Source organism: Heloderma suspectum, chromosome 2 (assembly GCF_057233095.1).
Source record: "Heloderma suspectum isolate Gila_16-S chromosome 2, 16-S_ref, whole genome shotgun sequence".
Taxonomy (NCBI): Eukaryota; Metazoa; Chordata; class Lepidosauria; order Squamata; family Helodermatidae; genus Heloderma; species Heloderma suspectum.
In genome coordinates, this window is record NC_139459.1 from 206,194,797 (window position 1) to 206,221,645 (window position 26,849).

The following is a 26,849-nucleotide window of genomic DNA, read 5'->3' on the forward strand; positions in this document are numbered from 1 at the left end:
GAAGCCCGATTGAAATGGATCTAGATAATCTGTTTCATTCAAGAGTGCCTGGAGCTGTCCTGCAACCACCTGCTCAAGCACCTTGCCCAGGAAGGGGATGTTGGCCACTGGCCTATAATTGTTAATGTCCTCTTGGTCCAGATGAGGCTTTTTCAGGAGAGGTCTGATTACAGCCTCTTTTAAAGAGGCTGGCACCACTAGGGATGTATGAAAGTCACTTACCTTTTCGAAGGGTGACATTTGCAGTGGGGGGGAGGCGCTCCGTTCCTCCCCCCAAAATTCTCCCCAGCAAGCTCCGCTCCGCGGTGACTCCGCGGAGCTGCCGGCTGGGGCCGCCCGCAGCCGGACATCCGGCCGCTGGGCAGCCTGCACAGGGACGCAAATGGTGGCCACTGTAGCTGCCACCATTTGCGTCCCTGTATTTTGCCGTGATACGCTACATAAATACTTATGTAGCCTATCACGGCAAAAAAAACCCAACAACAGTGAACGCAAATGACGGCGGCTATGGCCGCCGCTATTTGCGTTCTTTTTTTCGCTGTGATAGGCTATGTAAATATTTACGTAGCCTCTCACGGCCTCCGCGGGGATGCAAAAGGCTATCACGGCTATAACGAAGAAGCAAATGGTGGCTACAGACGCGGCCGCCATTCACAAAGCAGCGCGAATGGCAGCAGGTAAGTGCTATGTTTCGCACGCCTTTCGCCGGTGGGCTTTGTTCTGCCACAGATTTCGGGGGGCCGAATGCACTGGCATTCGGCCTCACCAAGATCCGTGGTGGAATTCTCTGACATCCCTAGGCACCACTCCCTTTCTCAAGGAGGAATTTACAGCCTCCTGGACCCAGCCAGACATCCCCTCCTTGTTTGATTTAATAAGCCATGAAGGGCAAGGGTTGAGCACACAAGTGGTCTATTGGACTTGGCCAAGCACCTTGTCTGAATAGTCAGGCCTCAATAACTGAAACTCATCCAAACTGGACTGGATGGTGCTCTGAATGCCTCTACCAGTGGAACTGCATTAATCGTGGTGTCCAATTTAGGGATGGCAGAGAATTCCGCCACGGATCTCAGTGAGGCCAAATGCCAGTGCATTCGGCCCCCCAAACTCCGTGGCGGAACGGCCTGCCCCTCCTGCCCCCCCGCGGATCCCCCCCGGGACGAGACTTACCTGGGGCAGATCTTCCGGGCGGCAGTGGCTACGGCGGCTGGTCTTCCGACTGGCTGCTGCCGCCGCCATTTGCAGTCTTGGAAAAAAAAAAAAGACGTGACAGGCTACGTAAAGATTTACATAGCCTATCATGGCTGGGTTAAAAAAAAAAACAAAAACGACATGATAGGCTACGTAAATCTTTACGTAGCCTATCACGTCTGACTTTAAAAAAAACAACAACGTGTGTACGCAAATGGCGGCGGCTATGGCCGCCGCCATTTGCGTTCCTTATTTTGGCCTGTCTTAGTCTATGTAAATATTTACGTAGACTAAGACGGCAAAAATAAGGGGGAACGCAAATAGTGTCCGCTACGCTATTTGCGTTCCCCTTATTTTCGCCGTCTTAGTCTACGTAAATATTTACGTAGACTAAGACGGGCCAAAATAAGGAACGCAAATGGCGACGGCTGTAGCCACCACCATTTGCGTACGCGCGTTGTTGTTTTTTTAAAGTCAGACGTGATAGGCTACGTAAAGATTTACATAGCCTATCGCGGCTGACTACAGGGACGCAAATGGCGGCGGCTATGGCCGCCGCCATTTGCATCCTTGCTAGCCAGCGGCCGGATGTCCGGCTGCTGGCGGAGCCGGCCGGCGGCTCCATGGAATCCCCGCAGAGCGGAGCCTGCTGGCGAGGATTCCGAGGGGAGGGACGGAGCGCCCCCCCCCCAGCGGAACCTGGCAGAGCCAGGTAAGGGCAATTTTGTACATCCCTAGTCCAATTCATGATCTGAGCAGCTTTATCTTCAAAGTGCTGTGCAAAGCCTCGTGCAACCAAAGGTTCTAAAGTCTCTCTCCATGGCCCAGAACGTAACAGGCTGCAAACCACTTGGAAAAGCTCTGCTGGACGATACTGAGAAGATACAATGCTGGTGGAAAAGAACTGTCTCTTTGCCACCCTCACAGCCACAGAGTAGGCTTGATGATGAGCTCTAACCTGTGTTTGGTCAGACTCGAAACATGTTTTCCTCCACCTGCATTCTAGCCGTCTCTCCTCTTGCTTCATTGCCCTCAGCTCAGGTGTATACCAAGGAGCTGGCTGGGCCCTGCTCAGAGGGAGAGGGTGCTTGGGCACAATCATGTCAACCGCCCAAGTCATCTCTGCATTCCACAGAGCGACCTGGGCTTTGACAGGAGCACCAGCCATACCAGCAGAAAAATCCTCCAGAGCCTTCTGGAATCCATTGGAATCCATTAGCCTCCGGGGGCAGACCATTTTAATAGGTCCCCCACCCTTGCAGAGGAGAAAGGCTGCCAAGAGTCTAAACCTCAGCAGGAAGTGATCTGACCATGACAAAGGGACAGATGTTAATTCCTCCATTTTTAGATCACCATCCTCCTGCCCAGTCGAGCAAACCAGATCAAGTATGTGTCCTTTTACATGTGTTGGGCCGATGACATGTTGGGACAGCCCCATGGTTGTCATGGCGGCCCTGAAGTCCTGAGCCGCCCTGGATACAGTGGCTCAGCATGGAAGTTGAGATCCCCCAGGACCATCATCCTAGGGGTCCTCAACACCAAGTCCGAGACTACCTCCGTCAGCTCAGGCAGGGAGTCTGATGGCCAGCGGGGTGGGCAGTACACCAGCAGAATCCCTAATCTCTCCCAGGTACCCAGCACAAGGTACAAACACTCAAGATCTGCACTCGAATGAGCAGGAAGCCTAGAGAGAGGGACTGAATTCCTATAGACCACGGCAACCCCCCCTCCCCGACCCTCAAATCGGTGTTGGTGCTGCACTGAGTACCCAGGAGGGCACAGCTGGGAGATTAATCTCTCCCAGTTCCCCCACCCAGGTCTCAGTAATACATACCAGGTCAGCCTCCTTATCCACAATCAAATCATGGATGAGGGAGATTTTATTTTGGGCCGACCTGGCATTCAGCAGCAGCAGCACCATACCCGAGGGCAAGCTGGTAAAGCTGTCAGGAACTATCAGGTTGGGGGAAGAACCAGAAGACGGAATAGCTGTAAGGTGTCTAGCCCCTCTTCTCCTCAGCTGGCCTGTTAATCCCCCAACGCCATACCTCCCCCTGCCCGTGACCACAGTTATGGTGGCACCTCCCCGACCCCCTTAGTTACTCCACGAGGCCAGGCTTTGGTGGGTGCATAGTCCTCCTTGACAGCAGGGGTTTGTACTTGGCCTCGGTCATTCAGGGGTAAAGTTGGGATGGAGAAAGGGAAGAACACAAAGGGAAAGAGCGGGAAGGAGAGAGAGAGAGAGGGAAGAAAGAAAAAAGCAGGAAAAGGGTGAAAGTAGGGAAGAGGGAGAAAAAGGCAAGAGTGGGAGGAAGAAAAGGGGGGAAGATATGATGAGAGAGAGAAAATGGTCGGGATGAGGCCCAGGAAGGCAATCCTCCAGAGATCATTTTGAGAGACGGTTGAGCCCCAGCACTTGTTTTTCAGGGACAGAGCTGAGCATAGTTCATAGGAAGCCACAAGGAAAACAGAAAGCCCTCAAGTGTGTCTCAGAGCATGTACGGAAGGCTTCCTCCCTTCAACTGCCCCCCCAACTCAAACAGCAGCCTCACCTACCAATTCGGGATGAACGGTTTCCATATGAAAGGCTGGCTTTTAACCAGAAAAGGTTGAGTGATTTGGCGCCCCTTTAAAAATAAATGACATGACAGGTTCCCTCCTGCTGCATCTATGACAGAGAGAGGAACTTGCCTGGATCTTGCCTGAGGGTCTGACTTGATGGTCTTATAGGCCCCTTCCAACCCAAACCAGATCAAGTATGTGTCCTTTTACATGTGTTGGGCCGATGACATGTTGGGACAGCCCCATGGTTGTCATGGCGGCCCTGAAGTCCTGAGCCGCCCTGGATACAGTGGCTCAGCATGGAAGTTGAGATCCCCCAGGACCATCATCCTAGGGGTCCTCAACACCAAGTCTGTTTCTATGATCTCCCAGCCCGAGCTTCTAGAACAGACTTGAGGGCTGTTCTGTCACTTAATATAGTTTAGCAATAATGGCACACACAAATTGTGGGTGGATTCTATTCTTAATATAAATCCTTTTGAATTTATGGTGCTGCAACTTAAGATGACACTTGTTATTTTTGTTGTTGTTGTTGTTGTTGTGAGAAATACACGCTGACATTATTTGCTTGTGTGTGCCAAGCACTTTTTATTGATGGGATATATATAGCAATCCTGTGTAGGTCTACTCAGAAGTAAGTCTCACTGAATTCAATGCTACTTCCTCATGTGTATGTGTGTGAGAAATGCCCCCCCCCCCTTTGCTTTCAACGTTGGAGAAGCCAGGTCTGATAGAAATTGCTTTATCTGTGTTGTTACTCTGGTACATTTGCTGGGGGTGGGGGCTGGTTACTGTTTGTAAGTTTGGGCCTGGAATCCATTTTATCTTGCTGTGTAATGTAGGGCTGTGCACCGCTTTGGTCCAAATCCCAAAGAGAATCAAGGTGCTTTGGGGGTGGTTTGCTGAGTTCTAAAGCGGGTTAGAATAGCACCGAGGCGGTCTGAAGCAAAGCGGGTCACCCCAAAAGTGCCTTGGTGTGCCTTGGAGATTGAAGCTATTCTGAAGCCATTCTGAAGCCCAGAGAGCCTGTCTCTAAAATGTATCAACTTGTGAAAGATCAGGGAGTGGGCAAGGAGGATGGAGCAGGGAAATGGTGAGCCTTGGCAAATGGCAACTCTAGTTGCCAGATTAGGGCTAAACTTAACCCAGCAGTCTCCAATCAGTGACAGTGGCAGAGGAGGAGGGGGGAATGCTGTATATAATAGGAGATCAGTCTGCTTTCGTTTCATTGTGAGAGAGAGTTGGCTAGCTGGAGAGATGGCTAGCTGGATCTGTGTGGTGTGTGTGTTCTACTGCAGCTTCACTTGTTCTTCTTCATTCCCACCCAGCCCTTCTCAATGCAACTATTCCTATTAGCCTTCCCTTTCTTTATTTTCTACTAGATTCTTTATTTTTAAAGAAATCTTTAAAGCTCTTTAGTTTCCTTGTCTTGTTCTTTGCTCCCTCACCCAACTTCTCAATTCCTGTATTCCTTCCCTTCCCATTTCAACACTTATCTTTCTAAATATATATATATATATGTATATGTATATGTATATGTATATACACACACACACACACACACACACACATATACCTTTTCTCTTTTGTTAGGCTTTATAGTGTATGCCCCCACCCCCACCCCCACCTTATAGGTAGTGGGTACTAGTCTAGTACTGCTTTCTTTGCCTTGTTCTTTGGATCACCCCCACTCCCACGCTTCTCCTGTATTTCTTCCCTTCCCATTTTCACCTCTTACCTTTCTCAAAAATATATACAAAAACATAAAAAACCCCTTTCTCTTCAGTTAGGCTTTATGGTGTACTTCCACCCCCCCCCCCCAGCTTGTAGGTAATTTTTCTTTCTGTATCTCATTTTCTTTTGCTCGTGTGTGTGTGTGTGTGCTGTGTGTGTATGCAAAGCACTATACATATACATTATGAAACATAGAATATATAGTGCTCAAGGCACTATACACACAATTTGTTTATTTACTGTGGTGCAAAGCAACCCCAATATGAGGCACCTAAGGGGCCTTGGCAGGGGCAGAGGTGGGCGAGGTGCTGGTGGGGCCAGGAACACCAGAAGCCAGGCTGGCTCACCCCAGTCTGGATAGTGCATCCTGGTGTACGGCAGCAGCATGTAGAGGCTAGTTACAGTGCCCGGAGGTCACTGTTTGAGGAGGCTCATGTTTGCAAAAGGAGCAGCATCTCCTTCTTATGTAGTGGAAGAGGGGAGCGTGCTGATGGATGTCATGTCTGAGGTGTCAGATGTCCTCAGCATGGTGGAGGGTCAAGAGGAGGAGATCATCCAGGGTGTGTGGGAGGATGAGCAGCAGGCAGAGGCTCAATCTCCAGCACCTGACCCCTCTTCCATTGTTCCCCTGCTCCTGTGGTGACCCCCAAGATTCAAGGCAGGCAGTCTCTGTCTCTACAGAAACATCAGGGCAGCATTGTCTGGGACTACTTTAAGGTGGGAGTGGATCCCAGCACTGCTGTCTGTCGTCACTGCAAGGTGTCTCTGAGCAGGGGGAAAGTCAAGGCACTACAACTCCAGCAGCCTGCTCCTGCCCTTAAGGAGGCAGCACCAGTTGGTCTTGCTCGGGGGAGAGCCCCCCACGTCCCAGCAGCAGGGGCAAGCAGAAGGCTGGTAGTGCTGCCGGAACTCCTGCAAGCTCTCTGTCTCTCTCCCCCAAGAAGCTTAGGCAGGCCACCATGGAGGAGATGGGATGGGGAAAGCATGGGTCCAAAAGGTGGAGGTTTCCAGCGTTCAAAAATGAGTGGCTCTTCTGGGCTTGGCACTGACCATGTTCATTCAAGATACATTCAAAATACTCATTTAGTGTGTGCTAAATTTAGAAATTTAGTAATTTAGAAATAAACAAAAGCAGATAAAAAAAATAACCTCTTCCAGCCTGCCTGCCAGGTAATGTGTGCATTCAGCCATAGAGAGGCTGAGCCAGTGATTCTTCTGAATAAAGGGTGTTTGGCACTTCAAAGAAACCTGCAGCAGAGATTAAGGACAGTGAGGTCTGCTTCACTTTCCCTTATGAGTTTGGTCTGAGTTTCTGGGAATGTCAAACTCAACCTGCGCCAAGCACACAAGCCAGTGGGCCAAACGGCCTGAAATTTGGCAAGTGGGATGCTCTTGAGGGGGGCTGGGAGGGGCCAAGATTTCACACATGTCTGCGGAAACAGGGAGAAGTTACAGCTCTTTGCTTTGGGGGGTTTCCTGGAAAGACTCCAATTTCACCTGCGCCTAGCACACACGCCAGTGGGCCAAACTCCCTGGGCTATGGAGCATGTGATGCCCTTGAGGGGGGCTGGAAGGGCCAAGGTGTCATGCATGTGCGTCGAAATAGGGAGAAGTTGCAGCTCTTTGCTTTGAGAGTTTCCATGGAAAACATCAGATTTTAGGCAGGCCACTATGGAAAAGATGGGGTGGGGGAAGTACGGGTCCACAAGGTGGAGGTTTCCAACACCCGACCAGATCACCAACTGCATTGGTGAGATGGTGGCATTGGACGACCAGCCGTTCAGCCTTGTTTGTTTGTTTTTAATCAATTTTTATTGTGAATTTTAACCAAACCAACAAAACAAACAAAAAACATTAAAAAAAAAAAAAGAAAATTAAAAATTTCAGCCTTGTTGAAAATGTGGGGCTCAAGAGGCTGATGGCCCTTATGGTACCCTACTATAATAAGCTGCCATGTAACACCACCTTTAGCAGGTGGGTGGTTCCCGCCGTCTACTGGGCATGCAGGGAGAGAGTGCTGGACCGTCTCTGGAGTAGCAGGGCTTGGTGACTGAATGTCATGAGCCTAACACTTACTTGCTGTCTGCTGCATCCCTTGCCCATAGCTGCATCTCTTTGCCTCCTCTGCCACTACTGTTTTCCCAGGTAATGTGTATTCCATTCAGCCAAAGTGAGCCTGAGGTCATCCAGTGTGAAGCTGAATAGGAAAATACTAGGGGAGAGGGGTTATTTTGCACTTCAAAACAACCTACACCAGGGATTAGGGACATCCTCCTAATCACCTCTTAAACACCTAACTTCTCTGATTATCCCTTTAGTTTATTTATTACCTTTGGTTTGAGTTTCTGAGACCTGTGCGTAGCACAAAAACTACTGGGCCAAACTGTCTGAACCTTGGCGGGTTCAATAAACTGCATTGGGGCTGCCAGGTGTCCAGGTTTCATGCACTTCTGTAGAAACAGTGAAAGTTATAGCTCTTTGCTTTGAGAGTTTTTGGTGAAAAAAACACATTTACCTGTGCCTGTGTGTGAAATGGGTTTTTTTTCCTTTTCCACCTCTCATTGCTTTCAATAAGTGGGCTCCTCCACAACTTGCTTTCTTTGTGTTGTCATTCTGTAGAAATGTCTGGGAGGGGGGTTTGGTGGGTTGAACTGTCTAGCAAAAGGTTTGTATATAGCAAAATAGGTGCCCTTGGGTCCAGCTCTGGTGATCCCCTGTGACATTGCTGGGGCCCGCCCCCTGTGACATCACCAGGGGCCATCCCTAGGTCTCAGGTCTGGGCCCTGAAATCTCAGGGCTGGGATGTTCCAGACCTGGCAACCCTACCTAGAACTCCCTCTAGGAAGTCCATCAACCCATAATAACAATACTGACTTCAGAATAAAGAAACCATGGCCAGCATATGTCCAGAAAAATACTCCAGCAAACTCAAAACAAATAGGAAATGATGCAGCTCAGCCATCTCTAAATATTGCCTCCAGGGCCCTTGGGAAACTAGGAGAAGCAAATTGACCCCCAGCTCATCCTTTCCTAGGGCCCATACCCTCCAATCTCACGCTGTCTTGGGGCAGCCTGGCCTCTGTGCTTCTCCCATCCACTCACTTTCCCACAGCTGAGCTTTGCTTCGTGTCTTTCAAAGCTGGGATACACTACAGCAATGACCTGGCTGTGACATTCTTTGGTCATTGCATACGGTTTATCTCTGGTCTGGGAGAATCAGGGCAGGGACAGAGCCAGTATGCTTGCTAGGTCGGTTCCCAGGTAGGCCCTATGTTCAAGCATGGCTAGTAATAATTAATACAGGTATTTCCATTACTTGAAAAATGCTGATATGAGTGCAATTATTCGTGCAAAACGTTATCCATATTTGCCACTTAAAGTGAATAGTATATCTTTTTTCTAAACATATGGGGCCTTCTTTCTAACAGGTGTCATTTCTATTGGGCTACAGCGTATCACTTGTCTTATTCCTATATGTAATTGCCTTCATATTTCGCAAAAAAATGCATACTAGCAGTTTTTGGTCATTGATCTTAATCTTGGTAAGTATATTACCAGCCCACTGATTTGCTTCTTTATATTCATAATCTGTCCTGTCCCAATACCTGTAGTTAGAATTTTACATCTACGAAACATGTCTTAATCCATGAGGGAAGGGAAGTTTCAGTGTGAAGTATTAGAAGGCTGGATCAAATATAGCCAGTGTTGTTGAGAGGTTAGAAGGTTGGACTGGGACTCGAGAGATCCTGGTTCTAGTCCCTACTTGGCCATGAAGCTCACTGGGTGACTTTGGGCCAGTCACTGACTCTCAGCCTAACTTACCTCATAGGGTTGTTGTGAAGATAAAATAGAGAAGAGGGGGACCGTGTAAACCTCCTTGGGTTCCTTGCAAGAGGAAAAAAGGCAGGATACAAATGTAATAATAAGAAATAAATAAAAAACATATGGTGCAGAAAGAAGCATGAACAGCGAGCCTGTGTGTGTACACACACACACACACACATGGTGTACAGAATTGTATACTAAACCTATTCTGAATACTTGCTTCAGACTCTCTATTTCATAGAATCATATAATAGTAGGCTGAATCTACACATAGCAGTTATACCGTTATCATAACTATTGGTACACATGACACCAGTGGGCACCAATAGTTATGATAACAGTATGATAACGGTATAACTGCTATGTGTAGATTCAACCATAGGGTTGGAAGGGGCCTATACAACCATCGAGTCCAACCCCCTGCTCAATGCAGGAATCCAAGTCAGAGCATCCCTGACAAAGTGATAATACCCCATACAACTGAAACATTTTCTTTAGGGCTGTTTGATTTTTGATCGAACTAGAATTCACATTTTATTTATGTATTCCGGAAGAATGGAATTGGCTCAAGTACAGAACCAGGATCTAGCAACGTCTGGGGCTCAAATGAGGACATAATTACTACCATGTCACTGTGTAATGCACTATTCCCTGTTTGGTATGAGGAGGCATCCAATGATGGGTTAACTCTTCCTATGGCCCAGGTAAGGCAGGGATCATGACACAGATCTTTGCACTAAGCTCCATGCTGATAGTCTCCTCCTCAGTTCTTCCTGCCTGCCCAGAACAAAGCTATTTTGCCTCAGGTTCTGTCTCTTGGCTTTACTGAAACCTTCCCTATTTATTTATTTACTTATATCATCTATTTTTAACATTTAGATACTGCCTCATTTTCTAAAAAGCCATCAGGGCCGTGTACAACAATATAAAAAAATAAAACCTTAAACAAAGAAAACAAGAACATTAACACAGTAGTAACATGAAAACTCTCGTTACCTTGTCATGGTGCTGGAGCTTGAGCACCTCAATGACGTCATGAGTTAAACCATGAAGGGACACCCAAGATGGGAAGGTCATGGCAGAGAGGTCAGACTAAATACGATCCCTGGAGAAGGAAACGGCAACCCACCCCAGTATTCTTGCCATGAAAACTAAATGGATCAGTACAACTAGAGATATATCGGTATACCATCGGAAGATGGGACTCCCAGGTCAGAAGATGGTCAAAATGCTACTGGGGAGGAACAGAGGATAAGTTCAACTAGCCCCAGATGTGATGACGCAGCTAGCTCAAAGCCGAAAGGACGGCTAGCAGCCGATGGTGCTGGTGGTGAACGACGAATACAATGTTCTAAAGATCAACACACCATAGGAACCTGGAATGTAAGATCTATGAGCCAGGGCAAATTGGATGTGGTTATTGGGGAGATGTCAAGTTTAAATATAGACATTTTGGGTGTCAGTGAACTGAAATGGACTGGAATGGGCCACTTCACATCAAATGATCACCAGATCTACTACTGTGGACAAGAACACCACAGAAGAAATGGAGTAGCCTTCATAATTAATAATAAAGTGGCTAAAGCAGTGCTTGGATACAATCCAAAAAATGACAGAATGATCTCAATTCGAATTCAGGGTAAGCCATTTAACATCACAGTGATCCAAATATACGCCCCAACCACAGATGCGGAAGAAGCAAAAGTAGATCAGTTCTATGAGGATCTGCAGCACCTACTGGATAGTATGCCCAAAAAAGATGTTATTTTCATTACAGGAGACTGGAATGCTAAGGTGGGTAGTCAAACGACACCTGGAATTACAGGCAAGCATGGTCTGGGAGAACAAAATGAAGCAGGGCATAGGCTGATAGAATTTTGCCAAGACAACAAACACTCTCTTCCAACAACCTAAAAGACGACTTTATACATGGACTTCACCAGACGGTCGACACCGAAATCAGATTGACTACATCCTTTGTAGCCAAAGGTGGCGGACATCTATGCAGTTGGTAAAAGCAAGACCTGGAGCTGATTGTAGTTCAGATCACGAACTTCTTATTGCACAATTTAGAATCAGACTAAAGAGAATAGGGAAGACCCACAGATCAGTTAGATATGAGCTCACTAATATTCCTAATGAATATGCAGTGGAGGTGAAGAATAGATTTAAGGGACTAGATTTAGTAGATATGGTCCCAAAAGAACTATGGACAGAAGTTCGCAACATTGTTCAGGAGGCGGCAACAAAAAACATCCCAAAGAAAAAGAAAACCAAGAAGGCAAGATGGCTGTCTGCTGAGACACTGGAAGTAGCCCAAGAAAGAAGGAAAGCAAAAGGCAACAGTGATAGGGGGAGATATGCCCAATTCAATGCAAAATTCCAGAGGTTAGCCAGAAGAGATAAGGAATTATTTTTAAACAAGCCATGCGTGGAAGCAGAAGAAGATAATAGAAGAGGAAGGACAAGATACTTCTTCCAGAAAATTCCAGGCAAAAATGGCTACGATCAAAAACAAAGATGGCAAGGACCTAACAGAAGCAGAAGAGATCAAGAAAAGGTGGCAAGAATATACAGAAGATCTGTATAGGAAGGATAACAACATCGGGGATAGATTTGACAGTGTGGCCAGTGAGCTAGAGCCAGCCATCCTGAAGAGTGGGGTTGAATGGGCCTTAAGAAGCATTGCTAATAACAAGGCAGCAGGAGATGACAGTATCCCAGCTGAACTGTTTAAAATATTGCAAGATGATGCTGTCAAGGTGATGCATGCCATATGCCAGCACATTTGGAAAACACAAGAATGGCCACCAGATTGGAAAAAATCAACTTCTATCCCCATACCAAAAACGAGAAGCACCAAAGAATGTTCAAACTATCGAACAGCCTTTGACTGTGTGGATCATAACAAATTGTGGCAAGTTCTTGGTGGTATGGGGATACCAAGTCATCTTGTCTGCTTCCTGAGGAATCTGTATAACGACCAAGTAGCAACGGTGAGAACAGACCACGGAACAATGTACTGGTTTAAGATTGGGAAAGGAGTACGTCAGGGTTATATACTCTCACACTACCTATTCAACCTGTACGCAGAACACATCATGCGACGTGCTGGGCTTGATGAGTCGAAGGCTGGAGTTAAAATTGCTGGAAGAAACATTAACAATCTCAGATATGCAGATGATACCACTTTGATGGCTGAAAGAGAGGAGGAGCTGAGGAACCTTATGACAAAGGTGAAAGAAGAAAGTGCAAAAGCTGGGTTGCAGTTAAACCTAAAAACCCCCAAGATTATGGCAACCAGCTTGATTGATAACTGGCAAACAGAGGGAGAAAACATGGAGGCAGTGACAGACTTTGTTTTTCTAGGCACCAAGATTACTGTGGATGCTGACTGCAGCCAGGAAATCAGAAGACGTTTACTTCTTGGGAGGACAGCAATGACATATCTTGATAAAATAGTGAAGAGCAGAGACATCACACTGACAACAAAGGTCCACATAGTGAAAGCAATGGTATTCCCCGTAGTAACCTATGACTGCGAGAGCTGGACCATAAGGAAGGCTGAGCGAAGGAAGATAGATGCTTTTGAACTGTGGTGCTGGAGGAAAATTCTGAGAGTGCCTTGGACTGCAAGAAGATCAACCCAGTCCATACTCCAGGAAATAAAGCCAGACTTCTCACTTGAGGGAATGATCTTAAAGGCAAAACTGAAGTACTTTGGCCACATAATGAGAAGACAGGACACCCTGGAGAAGACGCTGATGCTAGAGAAAGTGGAAGGCAAAAGGAAGAGGGGCCAACCAAGGGCAAGATGGATGGATGATATTCTGGAGGTGATAGACTCAACCTTGGGGGAGCTGGGTGTGGCGACGGCCGACAGGAAGCTCTGGCATGGGCTGGTCCATGAAGTCACGAAGAGTTGGAAGCAACTGACCAAATAAACAACAAAACATGAAAACTACACATTTGAAAAGGGTAAATTGAGAAGATGCTCCTTCACACGCTTTCTAAAGACCAAGAGAGTGGGGGCCAATTGCAGTTCTGGGGGGAGCGCATTTCATAGTTTGGGAGCAATACAAGAGAATCCCTTTCATGCATGCCCAATAAATGGGGCTGTGTGGGTAATGGTGCCCTCAAAGGGGCCTTTCCTGCGTTATATCTTAATAATCAGGTGGGTTCATAGTGAGACAAGTGGTCCCTTAGATAGTTAGGTCCTAAGCCATTTAGAGCTTTAAAAATTAAAACCAACCCCCTGAATTGCACCAGGAAAGCAACTGGCAACCAGCACAGGGCTTTCAGGACAAGTTTAATATGGTCCCCATACTGTGTACCGGTTAGCAGCCTAGCTGCTGTATTTTGCACCAACTGAAGTTTCCGAACACTCTTCAGATGTAGCCCCATGTAGAGCACATTGCAGTAGTCTAAATGTGATGTAGCCAAGGCATGGATATCTGTTGCCGAGTCAGACCAATTCTGGGAGAGTCACATTTGGCATACCAAGTGTAATTGTGCAACACACTCCTTGTCATTGCCACCACCTGGAGATCCCAGGATAGCAGAGGATCAAGGAGCACTCCCAGGCTACAGACCTGATCCTTCAGGGGGAGGTGCAACCCCTTCCAGAACAGATTGTATCCAAATCCCCAAATCAGGCTTTCTACCTGTCTACTCAATCCAGCATACCGCTTTCAATTTCTTCCTTCCATTAAAAATATCAATTTTCACTTTCCTGCTTCTGAATCCTTTGCTTTCTCTCTTTTCTACCTCCTTGCTCTGCAATAGTGCTGATGGGGAAGCTAGACAGTTTGAAACCTGCAAGGTAAAGAAAGAAAGCTCAGTCACCCTTGCAACTTATTTGGGTGGTTAGGAGTTCCCACCAGCCAAATGGGCATGGCTGTCTTCCTCTCTGGCCAGATCCACACCTTGTGTCATATCATTACGATCCCTTGTAACACTATATCTCTCTTGTGCATTTCTATGTTGTAGGGCACACAATGATATTTGTTGCATTATTTTGGATAATGTGGAATAAAAAGCAGGAAATAACACTATGGGTGGTATATAGAATGTGCAATGTGCCCCAACAGTTATCAGTGTGCTTCAATACCACTACAAAGCAGTAGTGTAGATCCAGCTTCTGTTGAAGGATTCAGTGTATTCAAAGAATTGTTGTTAGCGACATGGTTGATCAATTGCTGAAGCGGAACAAGAGTTGATGATCTTACTAGGAGCAGGCAGGAGGTCACCTCTTAGATTCCTTTCTGTCTCCTCCTCTCCCTAAAGAAAAGGGCAAGAAAGATGTTAAATTCAAGATGGCTTCACTGAAATCAAAGGCCCCAGCTAAACAACCTAAAGTGGTTCTTGTGAATTCCTCAGATGAATCTGTCATGGGACTTCTTCACCCTTATCTCTTGCCCTCTGAAGGCTGCGTAAGCAAAAAGCCTTGTCTCTGAGGGATCAAGATAATGATAATCAGTCTAACACATCCCTTTGTTGAAGCAGAATGAGAGTTGGTGGTCTTATTAGGAGCAGGCAAGGGATAATCTCATCAGATTCCTCCCTGTCTCCTCTCCCTTAAAAAAAATCACTCTAAAATCACTCTAATCACTCTAACACATCCCTGTCAGGCTGTCCCTAAGGACCAACTTCTCATGAATCCTTAGACAGGGAGGATGGTGAATGGTCTGACAATAATCAAATTAAAGAAACACCTACCACTAGTCTGTTCTGTAAAGACAATTTTGTTCCCTTACTTTCTAAAGTTATGTCAGGCTTAGGGCTGCAGAGCAGCCCACAGGAACCAGCACAGCCAGCACCAAGAGGTATTTCCACAGCCTAAGAAATTTAACAGAGAAGTGCTCTTACTTTCTTCCTGCCATATGGCCAGTTCCAAACATTCACCAGTTAGACACTTTTACCTCAGTAGAAGCAACTTTTGGAAGATGAGTGCTATAGCATGTCCTTCTTCTGCACATAGACTCAGCCTCCTTCTTTCCCACCCTAGCATTTAGGCTAGTTGGTGAATAACCAGTTGTTGGATGCCTCCTCATACCCAACAGAGAGCAGAACATTAGACACTTACTGTGAAGGTTCCTTCTGGTTTGGTGTGATGGAGCCACACCTTATTCACACATATTATTCAAACTTATTCAAACCACACCTTATTCACAGGTGGCTGAGGTATATGCAATACTGTGGGGCGGTCATACTCAAATGTCCTACTCTACCTTCTTCTGTGCCCTACCTGGTAGGGGAGTTCTTTCTTCCCCCACCTTTCCACCCTCTATTTACCTGGTAGGACCCAGGTTATATTCTGTCTCAAGCTCAGCCATGGGATGTACTGGGAAAGAGTCTATCACCTAGTGCAAAGGTCTATGTCACATGATCCCTGCAATAGGGGGAATTAACCCATTGTTGGATGCCTCCGTCATACCACACTAGAAGGAACCTTCACAGAAAGTGGCCTGTGTTCCAGTCCTTGCATATGTGTGGTAAATCGCAGTGATGCCTATGGAAGTTGCCAGGCTGCTGCATATGCACAGGGACTCCAGTGCAGCATCGGCGTAAGGACATACTTTACTCCAGGACACATGGCATGCCTTTGTGCATATGCAGGGGGACCAGCAGCCAGTCTGGGAAAGCAGCCCAGAACTTGCACTGGAATCTGAGGTGGAGGGAGGGAAACCCATTTCACTGAAATATTTTCATAGTTTGAGGAACTTAGCGCTTCCACCCATTCCTAATTTTGTCTTTCTCAGCTTTTCAAATCAACAGGAAAATTCTGGCCGATAACCCTGCAAGGTCCAGATCAAAGTTTCCAGAGAGAACATAAAGTGTGGTGCCCTGATCCTCCAGAGGCAGCTGCCAACAGTTCTGACCAAGCCAGGATGAAAATACCACTCAGAATGTAGTTAATGTGCAATGCCCTTTAGATAGTAAGCTCACCAAAACCAAATAGCAGGCAATCTAATTTTCAGCAGCGGGTTTGATAATGCAAGGAATGGAGAGAAAGGAGAAAAGGAAGCAGCAAGGGTAATGGGGGATGAATATGAACAAATTCAGTTTCACATACTTAGGCTTTGTTTCCAGTGAGATGATAATTAAGGTGTTAAGCCGTAGGCTTTTTGGAAAAGGGAAAAAAATGAGTGAAGTTATTTAATCTCTTAAACATTGAGATACTCTCTTGTTTCATCATAGGTGGTCTTGATTGTCATCATTATCATTTTTATGACATATTCACCTCAGGAAGATTATACAGGTTATCTGCTGAATTTTTTTATTCCTACATATCCGATTTTAAGCTTTTTAATTTCCTTATCAATGGTAAGTTAAAGTGCAAGTTATCTACAGCCAGTTTCTATGGAACTACATTTTTGTGGTAGATCAAACCACTAGCTTGGGCCATCACAACTATCGGTGCACTTTCTCAGTCAGCGCTCCAACTTAATTGCCATGAGAACTCAGTTTTAGCTTTATTAATACCTGGAGCTAGCAGAGCACTGGAGTATTCGAGCCACACTCTGACTCTTTCCATCCATCACTCTACAGGTTTTGATACATGACACTGAAGTGCTGAAGGTTGCACAATAGAATTCTCAATTTTTCATGAGAAAAGTGGATTCCTCATTTGGGAAATCCCAGGGTAAAATGTATTTCTACATGTAGAAATACTTCATAGATACTGCTAACAATAATATAATATTTACATACTTATAATCTAAGTTCATTGTACAGTTCATCATATAATATTGCATGGAATAAGAAATAATCAAATCTATCTTACCATATTGATTCAACATTTATTCCAGAGTTGCAAAGAAGACCCCACCCAACAAGCAGTCTTTTACATTGCAATCCTATCTGTATAATGTGATTGTATGCTTAAATCAAGTTTCTCTTTCTGTGATATTTTATCAATATGCAGAAGTGCATGACTGGATTATTTTATGAATTTGCAATTCATAATGAGCAGAGGAAAGCTTTTGGTCTCACTAAAGAGGTCAAGGAAAGACAGGCTGGAAGGAAAAGCTAATGGTAGAATGTGCGAACCTGCCACAGCCTGGATTCTCCCACGCTCAAGCCCCCATGAGCTCAACTAGTCGTCTGCATTCATCCTGGGCCTGCCTGATGATCGCCTGCCATTTTGCTGCCTTTTTTAATGAAAAAAGGGAGCTTTAAAATGCGCATATTTAAATATGCACAATTTGGGGCTGGGGAAGCTTAATATGTGCAATAAGGCAGCAAAATGGCAGGTGCTCACTGGACAGGTCGGGGTGAGTCCGGGAGGGCGCGAGCGGTGGCAAGGAAGGGCAGGGGCTCAGTGGGTGCAGCCTGGGGGTTGCAGGGAGGGCCTGACGGACTCCCGGACCCAGTCGGGCATCCGCAACATCCCTAGCTAACGGATAATGTGTAATACTAAAGGCTAACCTTTGCATAATACTAGAGGCTTTGGGCTAGGAAGCTTTCCAGAGTTTAGTCTGGCACGCTTCAGGGCTGTACAGTTCCCTTATCCAAAGTTTTGTGAGGGTCATTGGCCTTAGGAATTTCCTTTTCGGGGGTGCTTGCTTAACACAAGTTTATATTAGTATCTAGCACTTGGATAAAAGAAACTTACTACAATCACATTTTGTACCCCTCCAATCTAAGAAATTAAAAATTAGAAACTTCAGCAACAGTAATGTTAACATTTGCTTTGGTGTGAATATAGGAATATGGGAAACAGTGCAGATACTGAAGTTTTGGGGGTTCTAAATATGGCACTAAAAGGACACCAGTTACCCAATGCAAGCACACCTTCATAATCAGTTACAGATAAGACAAACAGGGACCTGCAACAAAAAATTCCCAGGCCCTAACGGGGTTTTACCATCCTCTTGAAATTATTCCCCATTGTGCAATAAATGGGTGCAGGTTTGGAATTGGCCGCCAGCCATAAACCAAAGTGCTCTATTGTTATACATGGAGTGTGTGTGTGTGTGTGTGTGTGTGTGCAGCTGTGGGGGAGGCAGTCCAAAAAGTCAGAAAAGTGTCTTTTTTTCTTTCCTCCTGAAATCTATCTAGTGAAAGAGTAGAGGATAGTAACCTCCTAATCTCTCCTTCCAGGATCCACAGTTATACTTTCTCTCAAAACACATCACACTCAAAATTATGTAGGTCCCGGAAACACACAGATCCTTGCTGTGCTATTTTAAAAAGTATTTTTCTTTTAATTTGCAGACTAATACTGCATACCTCAGGAGTTCTCTGAATATGCAGAAAGCATTGACATAATTTTGGGTGGGACCATTTTTATTTGAACTGATCAGCACAGACCGTACCTATGTTATTTATTTTATTTATTTACAATATTTGTATACTGCTCCACATCTAAATAGATTCCGGAGTAGAGTTTCCTATGTCTAGCATTTGAGGGAATGATCTACATTATCAACTGTTTCTTTTATAGCTAATGAGTAGTTTTGTGGAAGATCTAGAGGAAACAATCGCTGCATGTGAGAATCAGCTCTGGATGTCTTCCCTTGTGGTGAGAAATGAATACATCTTATTTATAAGACGGAGAGAGATCTTTTAACAAAGCAGTGATAATCTTGCTATCAGCAATCACTTCTGAAGTAGTTTAATTAATATGACTGGTGATACATGTACTATCAACTTTCAGTTCAGTGAGTTTCACATTGTGTTTTATTGGGAATACATTTCCTATGTTCCTTTGAGAAATCATCTCTCATTACTCAGGTGTTCAAATTTGAGCTTTGGTATCCTGAAAATAAGCCTGTAGTCATAGTCATAGAACAAATTTCATGCTGATCAATGCAGTTGCTTCCTATAACCTTTCGTGATGAAGTGCCATGAGAACTGGGAATCAGCAGCATAAAACCAGCTCATTTCTGGGGTTACTTTGACCATGCCTTTATTGTTCATCCTGTTTCTCAACTGAACTACTGAAATACTAGCTTGCTTGCTTCATAAGCTTGTTGTGGGGAGAAAAGAGAAAGGACAGTCACCGAGTTTGCATATTAACACCCTGCCTTTATGTGGATATCAGTTTCCAACAGAGGCCAAGCATGAGACGAAGACAATTCTGATTTCTGCTGTGCTGATCCCCTCCACTTGCACCTGTAGTGTGCTGCACAAGTAGACCACTGTTTTAGATAGTTCCTTGACCCTCAGGAGCAATATTTTTGGGGGGTGAAGATTGCTGCAGTGGGAAGGAGGACATGGAAAAGACCCATTCCGCTATCTGGTCACAGTTCTTGAGACCCAAGCTCCTGGCTTCAGCAGAAATCTGAAAGGAGCTTAGGGGCTGGACAGCAGAAGTCTCTGTAGGCTGCAATCAACACAGTCATGCCGAGTAGAAACAGTGGGAAAAACACCTAGACTCAGTCCTAATGCCCCTCTCACTCTTCTGCCTTCCAAGAGGTGCCTGGTGTTGTGAGGAGTTTCACTCAGAGATTCTCACAGTGTGAGTTTCCTTACTGCTTAAAACATGGGGACTCCTGTCCTATCTATGTGAAACTTGGCCAGTCTGATCCTTTGGAAGGATAGTAGAATGCCATAAAGTAGTCTTGCTGATAAAATGGAAAACACAGAGGTTACAAGGAGGAGGAGAGCAACTAGGTCCCCCATTGAAATCAATGGGAAGCTTATAGGATGTACACCTATTGTCTGATTGAGTTCTGCAGTGCTCTGCAGTGAGTGGGCAGGTTGGGAAATGCGGTGGCAGTGTGGCTCATGGGAGAGCCTATCGTGAGCACCGTGGTTATGAATGGAAAAGAACCATCTGTATATGCATATTGCTAACTCTGCCAGTGCCATGAATTTATATACGGATATAAAATTACAAACATTCCTCGACTATAGAGAAATTTAACCAAGCACAGATGTAAATACATTAAATTAAATATGTACACTTGTTGAATATAAATTCTGTTCATGTTTTTCTCTAGCCTTATGTCCACAGTGTAGTTTTCATTTTTTTACTTCGCTATCTGGTGATGAAATATGGCAGGCCAGTTATGAGAAGAGATCCTGTCTTTAGGTTTGTATACATGCTCGTGCAGACAAACACAGTAATGCAAAAATGTGCTTGTTGTTCTAATGAAATAATGTCTTGCAAATGTATAAAGCACTTTGATATTCACATGTTCTATTTTTGTTTAATTGCTAGTTTTCCTATTTCTACTCCTATATTTTAGGAATCATATCTGTTATCACTTTTCATTTTACTAGGGCTTGCACTGGTTCATATGTTTGAGGGGGGTTGGCCATATGGTAAATCAAATGTGTTTCGTGGTTTTTAAGAAAGAAGAAATTCAAGAATTTACAAACAACCTTGTAGTTTTTATGAACTGTTAATTTTAGGTGGTAGATTATTTCTTCTATATATTGCAACCTCATTCTGTGGACACTGCTCTGAAAGAAAATGTCAGCATATTATTTTGTTGTTAAACTGTTTGCTGAGGAAAGGAAATTGAATGCCACTCTTTTCCACAAATCTCTCAAGCATGTTTTAACAAACTTTGCATAAAATATGAGTCAAATTAACCTCACATAGGCAAAATATCCCATCACACACACACTAACTGTAGTGGCTGACTTTATAAATAGTTAAATAATACTCATTAATAATAGTGTAACTAGAAATATACAAAACCATCAGTAATATTTATACAGAAATGTCAGCCTAGCCCAAAAAAGTAAGATTGCATGTTTTGGAGAACATGTTTCCACAAAAGCAGATAATGGAATTCTGAAATGGCAGAATTTTCTGAATTTTCTGAAAACGTTTGTGTATTAATTCAGATTCTCAGCATCTCTACACCAGCCTAAAATCCCGCATTTAAAATGGGTCTTTCTGCTTCTGTTTTAAATGCAGGATCATGATGGACTCCCTTTACACGTGATCCCCCCCCCCAAATTTCCCCTCCTTCCCCCCCTTATCTGAGTCTTTGACATGTTTCATTATACGGCTGCTAGATGGCACTGTGATCTACAGGTCTAGCCCCTTGTTGTACTGTGGTTTTTCCTCTTTTCAAGCGGGAACTCAAGCAGAACTCAAGCACTGTAATATAGCTCACTATCTCCAATCTTTTAGAAAATGGAATAAAGGTAATTTAGTATAGGAGACGCCCTGGAGGTTGACGACGTCATCTAAAGGACCTGCAAACTTCTGTGAGTAACCAATCTCAACAGCGGGATAAAAGCTTCATCTGAAGAAACCCCCTAGCTTCATTATACTGATTTCCTAATTGAAAACAGCATTTACTCCTTTGTATGCGGTGCTTTCAAACTCCTTGTGATGTGTTTGTTCTTTAGGATCTCTCCACAGAGAAAGGGCAGCCACCAGAATCCACAACAGCCCAATGAAGATGATGACAGAGATGTTCAAGAAGAAAGGGCAAGAGCTCAAAGTGCTCTGGCCTCTGCAAATCAGGAAGAGGTAAAGCAGAATTTTCTTATTCTGAAAGTCTGTAGAACTTGCCCTGGTGCTTATTTCAGTGATTTGCTTATGAAATTTAATGAAATGCAGCTAGTCTGGCTTCATATAAGGCAACTTCTTATGTTTCTATGCTCTGTGTGAATGCCTCATTTGGCTTCTGCTTTGATCAATTAAGACCAAAGGAGGAGCAAGGGAAATGACTCTGACTATATATGGCATAAGCAACCTATGTTTGAGCATATCTCTTACAACAGTCAAAGTCGTATGGAAGCTTATTTAGATATATCAACTGCTTATATCGACGTACCCTGTTTATAACCAACATAGACACAGGTAGACCTCAACATCAGAGGTCTTCTTCTGAGTGCCTCCTTCAAGGGAGTTTCAGAAGGTGGCAGCAAGGGAGAGAGCCTTCTCAGTGGTGGTGTCCTGATTTTGGAATGCTCTCCCCACTGAGATCCGTCTGGCACCAGCACTGTCATCTTTTTGGTGCCAGGTTAAGACTGTCCTCTGTTCCCATGCATTTGATGGCATATGATGGGCATTTAGGTGAGTTGTTTCTATCAGGTCCAGTATCTTATTGTATATGTTTTAGCTGTTTAAATTGTTTTAAGTTTTGTATGTTAGAGATTTTATATTATGTTTTTACTATTTTGTATTATAATGTGTATTTTTTTAACTGCCCAGACAGCTTCGGCTATTGGAGAGTTCAGAAATGATGATGATGATAACAACAACAACAACAATAATATTTTTGAAAAAGAAATGTTAATCTTTTTCCTCCCCTTCTTGTCTTTTTCATTTTTCATTTTTTCCCTATATCAAGGGATAAGTTAATGATTACTGTATATTCATATGTTTAATGATATGATTCCCACCCTTTTAAAAATGCTAAATTAAAAAAAACATGTATTTTGTTGTTGCCATTGTGATGAAATAAAAACATTTATTTAAAAAAAGCAACTGACTTTTTCTCTTCTTCCAACTTAGAAACCAGTTATCATTGTCCACAACTTGTGCAAGGAATACAAAAGTGGGAAGAGCTGTTCCTGTTCTTGTTTCAAGAAGGATAAAGAAAGGAAAAAAGTGGCTGCTAGAACAGTCTCTTTTTGTGTTAAAAAAGGTTAGATGGCAAACATGTTTATCATTATTATTTCTTAATCCTGACCTGAAAAAAATACCTTTGCTTTATACTAATTTGCAAGAATGTTTGACTCATTGTTAAACACCCTGGTTTTCTTTGTACTGTAAGCACTGAAATAGGAAGGGAAGAAGTTTTAACAGTGCAATACATGTCTACTCAGATGTAAGTCCCATTGAGTGACTTGCTCCCAAGTAGGCTGATATAGGCCTGCAGCATAAGCTATGTCCTGGAGCCATGTAAAAAAAAAAAAATACAAAGGAAGAATTATTATTTTTTCTTTCTGCATCAGAAAAGTACTCTACTGGGGCTCTGGTGCAGAAAGGCAAACTAAACAATGATACATGGGAAGCAAACTTGTTTCTTCCAGGAAAGTGACAGCTTTAAATTAAGTTGAGTGTGTGTGCAAAATCTGTTATTAGTATTACAAAATTATGTTTTCTTGACTGAAGACAATTGGAGCAGTGTCATTAGAATCCAAGGCATAACAGAATCATGAAACAATAAGAGAGCAGAACTGGAGGAATCCACTTACCCCAAAGTAGAATGTAGTTGTTGATTAAAACTCAACAAGCTTCAAAACAGGGTACAATGATGTGAGACATGCTTTTAAGGCAGCAGTTAAAATGTAATCTTCTCCACGTATCACATGTTATATGACAGATGTCTCTCCTTCCCTATACCCACAGTGATTAGTCAAGCAGAGATTCTAAGCCAGGTCATACAATGTTGAAGGGGAAAGCAGATCTGAGTTCCCTTGTTTTTGCTAAAGGGTGCTAAATTGGATTTGCACATCTCTTGATAGGAACTGTGAGCCCCAGTGGTGATCCAGACGTGTTCATTCTTCCATATTTTGCATGTTGCAGGAGATGGAGCAGCATCAATACAGTGGATGACAGTCACAGAGACTTTAAAAGTGCCATATGGCTTGGGCTTGTTCTGGGGAATTTGATTCCCACCCTTTTTTTAAATAGCCAACCTCATAGCAAATCCCAACCTGGTTTTAAAAGCCCTTTAGTTTCAAAAGTGGTTTGGTTTTCTATGTGGCATGGCGTGGGAAGGCGGTCCTATAAACACAAGCCCCCAAACTCCTTAGCCATGTGGAACTAGTTGTGCAGTTTTTCAGATCCCAGCCAAAACTTCCATGAGCTAACAAATCATATGGCTTGGCCTACCAAGCACATTACCAACAAAATGCATAGTCAAGTTAGAAAAAGAAGAGGTAGTTATAAAAAGCCAGTGAAAGATTTCCGCTCAAGTATTCTTACCTGGTTTATATTGCCAATACATTCGTATTACTATGTTTATTGTATACTTTTCACATATTTTTGTGTACTTCCTCATTCTTTGTATAGTTGACCTTTTAGTTACCATATCGTGCCTTATATTTCGTGTATTTATCTGTGTATAAGACAGTAGTCAAACATTTGTTTAAAACCCTCAGCAACAACAGCCATGAAGCACAGTTGAATGCATGTTTACCTGGAAATAAATCGAGAATAGCAGTGCAGCCTCAGTCTAATGCTTATTTTCATTTGTTGAGACTTTGAGTACTTCCTAGGAAGATTAAAAAAGAACACTGGTGATTATAGAAGCATCTGTTTTTTTTAAAAAAATGTACAAATCTAGCCAGCTCTCTTTTAATACCAACATTTTCTTTCCTTTCTTTGTTATGGTATGGTGTACTAGTATCTTTAGTTACTAAAAAGAACTGGCATGTGTTTGTTCATCTAGGAGAAGTTTTAGGGCTCCTAGGACCCAATGGAGCTGGTAAAAGTACAATAATGAATATGATAATAGGAGACACAGATCTGACTGCTGGACAGGTAAGTGTACCTATTTTTGAATAACAAATTAAATCTGAATCAATTAATATTGCAGTAAATATTCTCCAGTCCCTATAAAAACATATTATTGCACTGAAGCTGCAACCCTATACACACTTCCCTAGGAAAATGTCCCATGAGGTCAGTGGGTCTTACCTCTGGGTAGACATGTATAGAATTGTGCTGAAAAACTATTACAGGTATTTCCAGGTATCCATCCATGAACCGTTTTATCTCACATTAATGTCAAGCAATTCACTTTCAGATATAAAGGATAATACATTAAACCAATAGTTCATACTGTTCTGCATAAGGAGAACCTGATGATTTCATTGAGTGTTTGAGAAGGCCTTTCTATGTATGTTTTTCATCATTTTATCATTGAACTATTTAGCTAGCTTAGCAAAGTCATAGTAACGTTAAATTCCTCAGAACTACATTAATATTAGGGCTGCGCACGGACCCCCTGATTAGCTTTGGAGGCTGATTTGGATCTTCTGCATCAGCCCTGATTTGCTTTGGACCAATTCGGGCCTGATCCAATTCACTTTGGATTCAGACCTGAATCAAGATTCGGATTCGAATTGAGATTTGGATATCTGAATTATTTGGATTTTATGTTTTTCCATTGATTTGCACTGGAAAACAGAAATGACCATAACGTTTTCTGTATTTATGATAAATACGTAGCATTTGGCGACCTGACAGCCCCAATGGAGTTGACTGAAGCTGCCAAATTTCAGACAGTTTAACCCAGTAGTTTTTGTGCTAGGTGCAGGTAAAATTTGCTTCTTTCAAAGCAAAGAGCTATAATTCTTCAGTGCTTCCACAGAAGTGCATAAATTTTGGAGACCTGGCAGCCCCAATGGAGGTGACTGAACCTGCCAAATTTCAGACAGTTTGGTCCAGTAGGATTTGTGCTAGCCATGCATAGAATTTCCTTTTCTCAGAAACTAAAACAAAAGGTAAAAAACTGTCAGCCACACAGGGGATTAGAGATTCTAATCAGAAGGTGTTTCAGTTGACAATTAGGAGGTCACTATCCCTAATCTCTGGTGTAGGGTTTTTTGAAGTGCAAAAGTAAGTACTTTTCTTTTGTCTGTCCTGAATCTGCCTCTGACCAGAGGCTCTCATTAAGGGATAAAAGAAAAATTAAACATCCCTTTGGCTGCAAATTCCAATACACATTACCTGGAAAAATCATACTGACTGAACTCAGTGGGGCTTATTTATTAATTGCACTGCTGTACTTTCTGTACTCCATATAATTTTATAAATGACCCCCCCCATTAGCCTTTCTTCTAAATTAAATAGCCCAAACACTGATGCCTTCTATACAGGAGTTGTTCCAGCCCCCTGATCTTTTTGACAGCCATTTTCCCCTGGAAGCGTAAGATGAAGCAAACATTAAAAAGAAACATTTAGCCTAGCCTGATTGTATTTTTCTTATGATCATTTGATGTACCCAAGGGAAAACAAGCGATAGGCAAAGTGTTGTGGAAAATCAGCAAAAGTGATGATGCTTTATATTATGTGTATTGTGTAGTTCTTTGCCCCACTGCTTTGGCCACACACTTTTTGCTTATGCACAATAATGTGTATGGTACACTCACACAGCACACACATATATAAGACCAAAAGAAAAGCAGATACAGGAAGAAGAAGAAGAAGAAGAAGAAGAAGAAGAAGAAGAAGAAGAACTACCTACAAGCTAAGGGGTGAGGGGAAGGGAAATAACACTAAAGCCTAACAAAATAGAAAAAGAGTTGTTTTTTGGCATTCTTTTTTTTTTTTTAAGAATATGGAGAGTTGCAAAATGGGAAGGGAAGGAATATTAACTGAGAAAGGCAGGGAGCCAAAGAATAAACAGTACAAAGCAAGGAAACAAACCCCTGGGTTAAAAGTTCAGCCCTATTAGCAGCTGGAGATGTCACTGTCCAAGGCTCACTTCCCCCCTCCCAACTCCTCCTCTCCCGCCTCCCTTCTCTAGCAAGTTGTTACACTTGCACACAGAGGGAGTCTGGGCTTCAGAATTGTCCGAAGGGATTCGAAGCACTTTGGATCTCTCCGATCCGCTTCGGACCAATTTGGATTAGGACCAAAGCAGTTTCGGATTAGGACCAAAGCA

At 43.6% G+C, this 26,849-nt stretch overlaps 1 protein-coding gene across 1 annotated transcript in view; it reads left to right on the plus strand.

Annotated features, from left to right (window-relative positions):
* LOC146353868 (ATP-binding cassette sub-family A member 10-like) overlaps positions 1-26,849 on the plus strand; it is a 111,933-nt gene that overhangs the window by 70,063 nt on the left and 15,021 nt on the right. Inside the window, exons 25-31 of the mRNA XM_084837522.1 lie at positions 8,916-9,029; positions 16,513-16,638; positions 18,761-18,838; positions 20,262-20,353; positions 21,631-21,754; positions 22,745-22,877; positions 24,630-24,721. Coding sequence (XP_084693648.1) covers positions 8,916-9,029; positions 16,513-16,638; positions 18,761-18,838; positions 20,262-20,353; positions 21,631-21,754; positions 22,745-22,877; positions 24,630-24,721 — 759 coding nt within the window. The remainder of the gene's footprint in view (positions 1-8,915; positions 9,030-16,512; positions 16,639-18,760; positions 18,839-20,261; positions 20,354-21,630; positions 21,755-22,744; positions 22,878-24,629; positions 24,722-26,849) is intronic.